The 12,406-nt window shown below is 40.5% G+C and overlaps 1 protein-coding gene across 10 annotated transcripts in view; it reads right to left on the reverse strand.

The window, feature by feature from the left end:
* The window catches only part of PDLIM5 (PDZ and LIM domain 5), a 136,417-nt gene that overhangs the window by 29,748 nt on the left and 94,263 nt on the right, over positions 1-12,406 (reverse strand). For 7 of the 10 annotated variants that reach the window (XM_042049955.1, XM_042049960.1, XM_042049959.1 and 4 more), the window contains 4 exons: positions 10,126-10,314; positions 9,178-9,264; positions 8,255-8,410; positions 7,290-7,421 (listed from right to left, as the gene is read on the reverse strand). The exons of 1 other annotated variant lie outside the window; for it this stretch is intronic. In XM_042049955.1, coding sequence (XP_041905889.1) covers positions 7,290-7,421; positions 8,255-8,410; positions 9,178-9,264; positions 10,126-10,314 — 564 coding nt within the window. The remainder of the gene's footprint in view (positions 1-7,289; positions 7,422-8,254; positions 8,411-9,177; positions 9,265-10,125; positions 10,315-12,406) is intronic. 2 more of the 10 variants (XM_042049958.1, XM_042049961.1) reach the window with 2 other exon arrangements.

A 12,406-nucleotide genomic window follows, 5' to 3' on the forward strand; every position in this document is an offset into this window, starting at 1 on the left:
TTTTTTTTTCACCTCCAGATTTACAGGATAAATAATTCATGCATTTAGAATCTTCTTCCAGGTAAGGGATAAAAAAAAATTATTTACAGTTAAGAGAATAAATCTGAATGCTCAGTTTAATGAGTAACAGCTATGGCAATTGTAGGGTTTTTGTAAGAGCAGTAGCTGCGCTGAACCGGCACTGGTGGATTTGCTGTATGCAGTGTGCACAAGCCCAGTGAAGCACAAAGTGAGACCTTGCATTCCATTATCTTCAAATGGTGAAAAGATATTTAAAGGCATTTGTATAGCTCAAATGGAGGCACTGAAGGTACAACGTTAGATTCCTCTGAAACTCATGATCCCAGTCCTTGTTACAGGCAGATTTTGAGGCAGTGGAGATACAGGGCATAAAAGTGATCCTGCAGACTGAAAGAAAAAGGATAGGAAAGTAACCTCTGATGTGAAGTAGCAGCTCAGTGGTTGAAGATGACAAGGTAGTTTAGGATTGGCTTCCACAATGAAAAAAGTGTACATCTGCAACTTCATTGTTACAGAAACATCCTTCTGTACTGCTGAATGTATTTGACATGTAACCCATCAAATCCAATCCAGGCCAGAGCCCCACTGCAACTTTAAGAATTCCTTGTTAACACTGTTGGTGCTAAAAAAAGAAAGTTTCCTTCTTCTCCGTCCAAGAGGCTCATTACTGCTTGTCAAATAACTTCTCAAGTCTAGCACCTCTTTACTGCCTTTGTCTGGAAGATATAAATCATAAATAATACAAATCGTCTGTCAGAAATAAGAAAGTCCTGCTGAGTCAGCAGCTATCTTTTACAGCAGAGGCTACTGAACAAGCAAAAATGGATTTCAGACAAGCAGAAAAGGTACCCTCCAGGGAGAAGACGGCAAGGAAGCAGATTGATGGAGGCCCACATGGCTCATTGCAGTGCTGATTGGAAACTCTACCACTGCCATTTTTGTAGTTGAATTCTACCGCTTGAGAATGACGCGGCCTGCTAATTCCTGAAGCAACAGATTGTTGGAGACACTTAGGCTTTTATCAGAAATTAGGTGAAATCCTAATGATCCTAAACTAAAAGACAATTATAAACCCAGGTATAAGCTACCTCTGATTTTTTTGATCACCTCTGGAAGCTTATGTGCCAGGACCCTGAAGAAAGAAGTTTCCCAAGGGAAAAGCCTGAAGCCATCACTCTGACAGAGAGGATCTTGCTGGCCTCAGGGCAAAACTTCTGACAGGTCTTTGACACCCTTTGTATTGTGCATCTGTTTCTTTAAATCAAAAATTGAATGAACTCAAGCCACCACCACAGCCTGCTAAATTAACAGGCAGGCTGCTACTGCAGCTTGGCAAGTCTCTGCTGTGTGATACTGCCCATCTATGATGGGCTGCACAAAATAATGCACCATTTTTCTGGAATTACAGCCTCCAATCACACAGCTGTCTGGGAGTGTACATGCAGTGTTCTCTGCAGAAAGACAGATCCATCTTTGTCTCACTTGCAAAGATTCACTGCACCCTCAGGAGCATCTCCCTCATGAGATGTTCAACCTTTTAAATGCTGAACTTCAAATTCATGCTGCAAAGTTCATTCCTCAACATTCTACTTCATGTTTTTCTACACTGAGAAACACTCAAACTCCAGTTATTTTTATTCAACTTCATAAATTTAGTGATGGATCTTTCCAGAAGCACACTTATCTTCTACAAGTTGCTGTACAATGCCCACAATTAGCCCCACTAATATTTTGCAACTCACTAGGATATTGTACAGTGATGACCCAAGTTTCACCATCTAGAAAACACATGATTTGAAGAGACAAAAAATAGACTGAAATTTAAGAAAATATATGTGGTATGGAAGAGAGCTCCCACCTGCTTTTCAGTGTCATCACTAGGAAACTGAGGGAGGAATGATAAACCTTATGTATTTACCAAGTTCTGTGTGAGTACTTTCTCAGACTTCGCGGCTGACACTCATGGGTCAGCTTCAGGTCAAGAACACTTCCATGTCAGAATACTTGTACTATTATTAATGACACACCTACCTTCTGCCTCTAGCATTAACATTTTAACTCTGTTCCATAACTCTTAAACTACTCCTTCTCCACCTGATGAATACTTACAGCAAGAATCAAAGTTTTCCACAATGAAAACGAATGCAACCAAGACTCACATCCCTGCAAGCCAACACTTCCTGCAAGATGTGAATGCTCTGCCTTCAAGCTTTGGGCAAAGGATTTTAACACTGCAAGAATGAAGGAACAGTGAAACACAAGTCTGTCAGACTCAGTCTAGTGTCCTGAAAACCCATGAGGAGTTTGATTAATAACCTATGGGAAGATTAATCAAAATAATTCTGGAAGTGTGTTGCAAGGGAAACAGATTGCAAAAACAGCCCAAGAAAAATGTCTGGCAAAGAAGCAAGCCAAAGACACCTCTCTATTTTTCACATATGCTAGCTTATGCTTAACAGACACTCCTGAAATTCCATGGAGAGCAGCTCCTACCACACAGTGGAGCCTTATTCTAAGTGTGCATGGAAAGACTAAGTGTGTGCATGGAAAACAAACAAATTTCTGGGGAGCCAGCTGGAGGCTTGGGGGGACACACAGGGCTCCAGTGCCAGTGCAAACTTTATTCAGAGCTCACAAAAGGCTCCTCAGACTTACCCTGTCTCCTGGTCAACAAAAGCACTGTGGAAACTGGCAAAAAAACCCTAGAAAAAGCAAGTAACAATTCCTCCTTCTGCAACAGAGGAAGTGGGTCCAGGTCACACATGATGTAAGCACCAGTTTTCAGAGACCAGGCTGAACACATTTCAGAGGCATTTAAAGAAATTTGCACTGGAAAATCCTTCTGAATGTATTTAGAGGTTTTGATGCTCCTCCCTCCATACCCCCCAAGAAACCCCAAACACACAAAAAATCCCACAAAAAACCCCAAAATCCCAACCAACGAACCAAAAGAACCCCAACAAAATAAACAAACAAAACAGAGAAGGAAAACACATGGTCTGGAGCTATAGATGCCTAAACCTCCCTCCATCCTTCCATGGCAACTCGTATATAATGCTGCCTAGAATTTGTTCACACAAACTTTAGGGAAGTTAATAATGTGAAATGTTGTTATCAGCCAAAGGAGAACCTACTAAATAACTGAAAAGGAATTGAGCCTGCTGTCACGTAACTTCTAAGAGCATTGAAGTGATAACAAGGACCAAGTCTCTTGGACTTTCCCAAGCAGGTTCAAGGGATTTGGCTGGACTTTCTCCTTATGCAAGCCCAAGACACTGGCTATCCATCTGTAAAAATTATCAGCTGAGCCCCGAGCTCAGTCTGATACATCAGTATTTTACTAACAGTTCTGTGGATATAACTGATAGCTTAAGTAGCTTGTTAAACTAACTTGTTCTGCTGTCCAGAACAACTGTGGGAGTAAGGAACCCTGTGGTGTGAAGAAATCCAGTGACAGGACAGGTCATGCAGTATCTAAGGGACAGTTTGTAAAGGCTTTCTTCAGATGGCCAGGAATTGGATCTCAGGTCTCAATTAGGTCAAATCATGTGATATATTTTGTCCAGTATCAAAATACACAATAGCTGAAGATATACATATATATAGAAAACCAGAAAAGGTAGGTATGAGAATGATGACAAAACTCCATGAACAAGGGAAATACAGATGGCTTTTTGCAAGGGTTTTCTGATGTAACAATAGAGAAACAGAATACAAGAAGCACTGAGTGCTGACCTTGTTCCCACCCCTACTACAAAGCCCGTGGTGTCAGTCAGTGTTTACATTTCGTGTTAACCTAACAGTGCTCCAGTATCCTGCAAGAAAGAAGAAATGCAAAATAAAGTAATAGAAAGAAAGAGCAGAGAAAGTCATCTGGGTGGAGGTATTTCTGTATCAAATTACCGGGAGGGAGTATTTAACCCTTCTGTAAGCAGTGCTCTATACACAGAAATAACTCAAAGCACTTTTCAGAGTAAGTATTCTCTCAGAGTTAACACCAGTGCTCATCTCACAAGGCCAGACTACCATTTTTTTAAAGGAGTTGAATGCAGCATAGTATCAGGTAGATAAACCAAAAGCCATGTCAAAAACAAAAGGGCTGCCAACACCCATTCTTGCTAGTGTTTCCCAAAATTTCAGTGTTTCTACCTTGAGATTTAATTTTAAGGCAGAGCTCCAATTCTTGGACATGCAAGCTATTAAATACATCATTTCCTGTACTGCATATGTGTCGTTTGTTAAAAAACACACAAGCCCCATAAACTCAAGAACCCCTGTTGCCATTAGGATGAAACAGCTTAGTGAAAGATTGCATAGCTGCTCCACACCCCAAAAAAGCCCATTACAGAGGAGTCTGGTGGGGAAGAAAACATGTGGATGTTCATCACCATTACAGGCCAGTTCCTAAGTCAGAAAAAGGTCAAGTACTCTGGCAGCTACCAGAACAGAGCAGTTTAAGACAGCCAGCTTTTTGGAGCAGAGACAGTGAAGTGAGAGGCATAAAAGGGAAATATTTCTGGAGCAACCTTACTGCAGAACAGAATCAACACCCTGCTTTTGTTACAGCTATAACCTTCCTGAGTTTGTCTCCAGAGATAATGCAAAGAAGCCTAAGCTACCTTGGTAAAATAGATTCATTACCTTTTCATGGAAGTTATAAAAGATATGAAAGAGCCAGAAAACTCCAAAGCAGTTTATTCACTTGGCTTTCTTGGTTGAGCCAAATGTTCTTTTGAACAAGTTAGTCTACTGCATTCTGTCATATACTTGTCTCTTTAGTTATGGGACATAAATTTCAGCTCTCTTATCAACTGTTTTATTGTGGGATGAAGTGAGCTGCCATTTAAAACAACTTTTCAGCATTACATTCATTTACATATCAGAGTATGTCACTAGATGGATTGTAATGCAAAGACATTTAAATACCTAGTTTCTCACACTCAATGGGTGTATTTCTCTCAAATCCATTATTTTTTTTCCTGACACAATTGATTAGTTTTGCTTGATCTTTGTTGACATTCAATAAGAATATGTAGTTACTGACACTACATTTATCTTCTTTTATCTCCTTTTCCTACATGTTTCTGAAGCCATACAGTAAAGGCTGTGCTCCTTTATTCAAAAGGACAAGACAGCACAAAGCTTAATTTCTTCAGCTCCATCTACTGGTAACCTCTCCTTCCTTATCAGTGCCAGCAGTTCAGGACTAAGGATGATAATATGGAAACCAGAAATCATTACCCTCATTTGTTGTATGCTATCTTCAGGGCAACGCTGGCTATTCCTGGAAGAATCCTTTTTAAAATGCAGTTTATGCAGAGCGTAACTTAGACTAACTCTCAGACTAACTGTACTGCTACATCACTGTCCCAAGTTTTAGGTCATATCCTGTTTGGGATGTCCCTAACAGCCAGAAAATCATATGCTTCCTTTATCACCTTATGCTACAGCCTTGTGGCAGCAACCTGAATAACCAGGATAACCTAGCTGTTGCAATGGCTTAAAAGAAAATTCATTTTTCACAAGTTTAAAGGTTACCTTTAAAACCCCCTAAGAATCCACGGATGTTTATTTCAAGTCATTCAACCTGGATCTTGATATATCCAATACTGATATGGTGTTTTGGGCAGGCTTATATGGTCTGTGTACTCCCAGTACACCTTCTGGCTCCCTGGCACATCTTTCTCCAGCGGTCAGTTGAAAGAGCAATACAGATTAAACCCCTCAAAAACTGGACTTTAACTATGCAAGAATGAAACCAGCTCTCCATTGTTTCCTGCCTTTTCCAACACACAGCCCCATGTACTCGTAAGCAACAGCAACTGAATGGAGCCACTTTGGGAATCTCAACACCGAGTCCAACTCCAAAAATGAATCTTCAAGACCGGGAGAGTTTCCCCCCACAAGGTGAGCAAACAAGGGACAAACATAAAGCCAGTTTCAGATTCAGGATGGAGAAACTTTCCAGTCATGTAACAATCTACCTCCACTTGCCATAAACAATGCACATTAGTGAGTCAAGGCAAAAAAGGGAAGTCAGAGAATTCATTTTCACCATTGTTACTGGCTCTACTAAAGTATCACAAAACAAAAACCACAGCTAAAGAATAAAGTCTTGCTGATAGCATGGCCTGGGCTTCACCTGTAGTGCACAGACAGGTATCAGAACTCCTCAAGAGGTTTTTCTCTTTTAATGTGTACATAAAAGGTTTTCTAGTAAAATCATTCAGTGGCAAAAATAAAATTAGCATTCAAGGCTGCATTATATCACCACAATTCTGTTAATGTTCCTTTTTTATCTTTTTAAAGTGGATATGCTACAAGTTAGAAATTTCGATACAACTTAAGATTGTTTGTGTCTTATAAACTACTATTTCCCCTCCCTGAGGTTAGGGCTACTTTAGCCTTCTCTAGACACTGAGACCACCTTGGAAGCCATGAAAAAGGAGGGAGAGAACTTATACTTGTTACTCAACACCTGTTTTGGCATCAAGTGGATCTCAGCTCTACTTCTACTTGGGCCTTACCTCTATATGGGTCTAACTCTTAGGAAAATGCAAATAGGCACATGAAAACCCACAGATTATTCCTTCCTTAGCACAATTTAATACACACTGCCCTGTAAAATAACCAAGTAGACTCCTGCCTGTGCAGCTGAAGTCATAAAAGCAGCTTTCCGCTGAAGCAAGCATTAACATCGCTGCGGTCAGGAAAGGAGAACAAACAGTCCTGTGCACTGAACAGAATCAGCGCTGGAACAAAGGGCCTAGACAGCAAATAATTTTTAAAATAGTCATTTTCTGGACTGCATGCCAGTCATTTGATTTTATACATTCAAAGTGAGCTTTGAAAAATAACCTAACGTGCCGCTTAGTTGCTCAAGGAACTGTGGCAAATAATTCACCTGCACAGAAGTTTCAAGCCAGAATCTCTTGTTTCTTCTCCAGCTGCCTCTGTAGAGTGACAGTGCCTCCCTCGGAGGCTCACAACACAACACAAGCACCACCATGCATATTAGAGGGCACTTGAAGCCAGCGAGGAAAGAAAACCTCTGCTTTACTATGGTGGACTTGCACAAACGCCATCAGCAGGTCCAGGGTGCCAGATTAGTTCTGCAAAGAGGTGAAACCAGCAGGATTTGGAGCTGGTGACCTTGTATCAAAGACCAGGACAGGCACAAGCATGCAGACAACAGAAACGTGCTTTGAAGGAGTAGCCAGTTTCCCATGAGTCCTAAGTGCCAACCACACACCACACCTGGACAATACCTCTTGCTCTTTGGCAATTCCAGAGCACTTGTGGACTTCCTGGAGGGTGCACTGGCCTGCAGAGGAGGCTTAGCGACAGGCATGATGAGCAGGGCATCCAGGAGCGAGCGGTAGGCACTAGGTTCGTAGAGTCTAGCAAGCGTGTAAAAAGACCCCATAAACAAACAAGGTGAACACACGAAGTTCCAGATGGCTGGGACCACTGACAACCCAAAATCCGTTATGGAAAGTCTATATGGAGAAGCTGAACCCAGGACAACTGATGCAGGAATTATGTCTAAATAAGCAGCCCACAAAGTGGAGGCTGCACAGTTAAGGGGAGGCACAACACAACCCACTGAGGTGCAAGAAGAATTTGTTTCATATATTTTTAGCATTACTAAAGTACAATAAAAAGTAATGAGAGAATTTTTTCATCTTTTTTAGTTTTCTGGTTTTGTGTATGCTTTCTAATGTACATAATTTATTAGCACCTTAGGATATCCATGTAATTTAGAAATACAAAAATATGGATATTATTGCATATTCGAAAATATTTTACTGATATGAATGGATGATTGAAAAACATGTCAAAAGGTTTGGTCTAAGCAAGCCTTTATAAAAAACAATACTGTAAAGATTTAGACGGAACTCAGCAAGCTATTGTTTTCAAGCATCAAAAAGTTCCTCAAAGTTACAGATTATTCTTTGTCATTCATGTAACACAAATGTTATTTACAGTTAATTTACTAACTGAACTGTAAAACAGGTATCATGAGGAACAGAATGGAAGAATTACTCACCAAGGTTCAGAGCAGCTAAGCTATAAATAGGGCATGGGAGCTTTGGACATATTCTAATGACTTGCCCACTATTGTGAAAGAGCCGATTGATTTCACAACCCTGCCAGGGACAAATTATTCTTGTGTGAACTGGAACCTCCTTAAACCAACCTATAAAACATTCCTTTAGAAGCTGATGTCTACCTGGCCCGGACAGCAATAGCAGCAGACACGGCAGCAGCAGCCATGCTCTTAATTTTTGATCTCTGCTCAAAAGGAGAAAGAACTGGAAGAGGAGAGGGCCCAAGGATTGGCAGGTTTCCTGAAGGATCTTCCAGCAGTACTTTTCCAGCACAGAAGCTTTGAGCCAACACAGGAGAGAACAGAGAAAGTAGGAAAGATTGACAGAGATACAGTACAATACCAGACCACATCAACCACTGGAAAGTTATGGAAGTTTCCAGTTCACAGAGACATCAGGCAATGTGTTAGCGACTTGAATACTAATACAGAGAACAGCAATTTTGATTTCACACACAAATAAAACTTTCCCCTCATCGAGTGAGCATTTAGCATCTGTCAGCCTTCAAATTCCCCATCCTAGACTCTGACTCGCACACCTGGGTCCCTCTGAACCAGGGCCCAGAACTCTCCACATGGATCCATCTAAGTAAGTCTCCATGGTGTGGACATAATTAGCCCTGAAGATCATTTACCTTCTCCTCTTTTTCATAATAAATAGTAAACATAGAAAACTCTGGAATATTTGCTGATATAACTTCAGCAGGTCCACTTTCAGCAACTCTTACCAAATTCAGCGTGATCCTCACCCCTTTTCATTTCCTTACTTATTTTACAGGTGGAAAGGAATGTGAACAGACAAAAAAAAATGTGAAAAACCAGACTGGCTCCAAAATAACTTCTGCAATTTCTAACCTGTAACTCAAGATTATCCACCGAATTGCTGTGTATTTTTTAAAATAACTACAAAGATAGACGAAACACTCCGAACGCTTCAACACACCTACACGACTATATACTACTGCCCAGATTTATATGCAAAAGTACTGCCTGAATACCTTGCTTACACCTAGCAGTCTGCTGTAGATATACCTTAAAAGATTTACCTTGTGTAACTTACAGACGATTTAGACTGAAAGCTTGAGATTTTATTGAAAGAATTTGTTTCACGAGTAGGCAGAGATGCTTCATGCCTGCCCAAAAGCAGCAAGAGAAAAAAAGTCATTAATCAAACACTTATTAGATCTCTGGCAATACTAATTACAGCTCAGGAGGAGTTCATTTAAGGATTTTTTTTAAAGCCCTCCTTACCCATAAACAAACAAACAAATATCCTGCAGTGTTAATTACTGAGGAAAGCCCTTTCTTTCCTTTCCCTATTGGTAAAGACTTATATTCTGGATGTCCCATCACTACATAAGCTAAAGCTTGTACTCTTCTCCAAAAACTTTGGGCTACTGGACAATTTAAAAACACACATTTTGTAAACAAGGGTGACTATATTCTCCTCATGTCACTGACTTCTGCCAACAAAATCCAACTGACTCTCCTACCCATGACTGCTCTTCCTCCTCCATTGAAAGGCTGCTTTAATTTTTAAATTATTTTACAACTTTTGTCTAAAAGCTACTTAAATTTCCAATTACTATATAAATTTCTGAAGCACTAAGGGTCAGGAGACCTTTAAGCTGCTTCCTCTTGACAGCATCATCATCCAAAAAAAAAAAAAATCATGTGAAATGGTATGGCTTTAAACTAAAAGAGGCGAGCTTTAGATGAGATATTAAGAAGAAATTCTTTACTGTGAGGGTGGTGAGGCACTGGAAAAGGCTGCCCAGAGAAGCTGTGGATGCCCCAACCCTGGAAATGTTCACCTCCAGGTTGGATGAGGCCCTGAGCAATCTGGTCTAGTGGGAGGTGTCCCTGCCTACGTCAGGAGTGTGTGAACTAAACGATCTCTAAGGTCCCTTCCAAACCAAACCTTTCTGTGATTCTGTGGGTGTAAAATTACAGATTCTGACTGCGCCTTTCTAACACAGCTGGCTGGGATGTACCTGGCAAGGGCAGGAGGCAGACCAAGGGCTGTTCCCACACGTGGGGCTGGAGAAGGCAGCCCCCCAGCTGGGTCAGCAGGCAGGGGGAACTCGGTGGTCTGTGTGGCCACAGCACATGTCTTGGGGACAGGAGGCACTTCATCTGCTGGCAAAGAGCTCGCTGCATCTCGAGCAGGCACGGTTATTCTCCTAGTTGATGTTAATTTCATGAGTAATTATAATGAGACAATATACAGAGAGGAAATTTCTCATTGGATTAAAAACACAAAACAGCAATAGAAAACTCTTTCTAGCTGGTATTCTTGCATCTTTTGTAAGAAGAGTGAGTAGCAGATAAGGGCTTTTTTTTACCTCCTTCTGTAGGAACAAAATAATCATGCCCTAGGAATCAGATCATGCTGAAAACAATTTTTGAGGTGTTTTTACAGCTAAAGCTTGAGTGCTTGTTTAACCACAAAACCAAACTATTTGGGTAGTTATTTAAAAGATAACAAACTTGAACAAGAGCACAACCAGCACATAAGAAACTACCTAGTGTAAGGAGATGACACTTCAGACACTGAGGCTACTTGGCTGCTGGCATTTAAAACCTGAATGACTGAAGGGAAGATGAGGTGTACACTTGCCTAAGACTTCCAAAGGGCTCTCAAACAAAAGTTCTATGAAATAAAAGAAAGCAGAAGGACAAGTAGCATTCACCACAAGAGAGCAATATTTCTCCCCCATATCTTACTTCCTCTTGCTTGTCATCACATCGAAACAACCATAAAAACTCACAGTTTTAGTACGGTCAGCCTGAGACCTCCTCTTTTTCCAGAGTACAATTTCTGCAGAGAATATTCTTGTCTGTCCACTTATCAGAAAGTACACAACAAAAATCAGGACTAATACCTATTATTATTTATTACTAAGTCTTTGTATCTATATCACGAATGATTCCACTAAAATAAAATATAAAAGTAGGTCTGCATGACTGTAGAAAGCATGTATATAAAATACAATCTGAAGACCTGCTGGCACTGCATCTGTTTTATATTAGTTACACACTTTCTCAGGAAGCACCAGATTCTGTGGTTTACACGGTCTAAAGCTGCCTGGATTACTTTTTAAGATGACTTCTTGCAACTTTCTGGAAAGGCTGTAATTGCTCTTAAATATTTTACTGTTAAACTTACAGGAGGACATTGCATCTATGAAACAGAGTAATAATACACTGTAACTTACAGTAGTTGGTTATATAGACATACAACTATTTAAGGCTTTCAATAAAGAACTACAATAAAAAAGCATTATGAAGTCTACCTTATAAGCAGCTCACTTAACTTTAATCTAGAAATCAAATCCAGATCCTTCAGACATTTCACAGCAAGCTTTCGCCTTCTTGGTGGTTAAGTAGAGGGTGGTACAATTTACAGAGCTTCAACCAAGAAAAGATGGAGCCCATTAGGAAAAGAAGGACCTGTGCCAGTCCTTGACAACAAATGCAAGGCTTCAGTATCAAGAGCAAGTATACTCACCCTTGGACAGCCTTGTTTTGCTCTACTAAAAGCCTGACATGGCACTCATGAATTGCTCCATGCAGATTTCCACTAGGTGCCATTTTATTAAAAAGGGGGTTTGAAGATCAGATTTCCCACTCAAAAGAGCATTATAAAAGCAGCAGCATCAGCTCAGTAACAAAATATAAACATCAACTATAGTTGCTTCACTGATGACCTCTCATTTCAGGGGAGAATCCAGACTACATAGCTTTATCAAATAATTTATGTTCTCCTTCCCACACTCAATGCTAAACCTTCCCTCAACAGCTCTGCAGAAGCTGCTCAAATTTTTGCCCTTCTTGAGCAGAAAATTCTTATCATCTACTTGTTTATTTGTAAAAATACTTTGGCTCTCATCCTGAAGCACCATGAACATAGCTGCTTTTCTGATTTCTCATTTTAGAGCCACTCTCTTGCTAGGTTAATTTTGCCAAACAACAAATTTAGAGCCATAGATCTTGAGTGAGAGCAGATTTAAATCTCCTTGGCCTGGACTCAGATGCAAAGATAGGATTTAGAGAAGACTCCTTGGTACTCAGAACACAATAGCTGCAGTGGTAAATGCAAGGCATCTACAGCTCAGTAGAATCATAGAATGGTCTGGGTTGGAAGGGACCTTAAAGGTCATCTACTTCCAACCTTCCTTCTGTGGGCAGGGACAGCTTTCACCAGGCTTTGCTCAGAGCTCAATCCAGTCTGGCCTTGAACACATCCACGGATGGGGAAAGTGGGTGTAATCA

This window comes from Corvus kubaryi, unplaced genomic scaffold (genome assembly GCF_017639235.1).
Source record: "Corvus kubaryi isolate FWS band 111438036 unplaced genomic scaffold, C.kubaryi_AGA036_p1.0 71, whole genome shotgun sequence".
Lineage (NCBI taxonomy): Eukaryota > Metazoa > Chordata > Aves > Passeriformes > Corvidae > Corvus > Corvus kubaryi.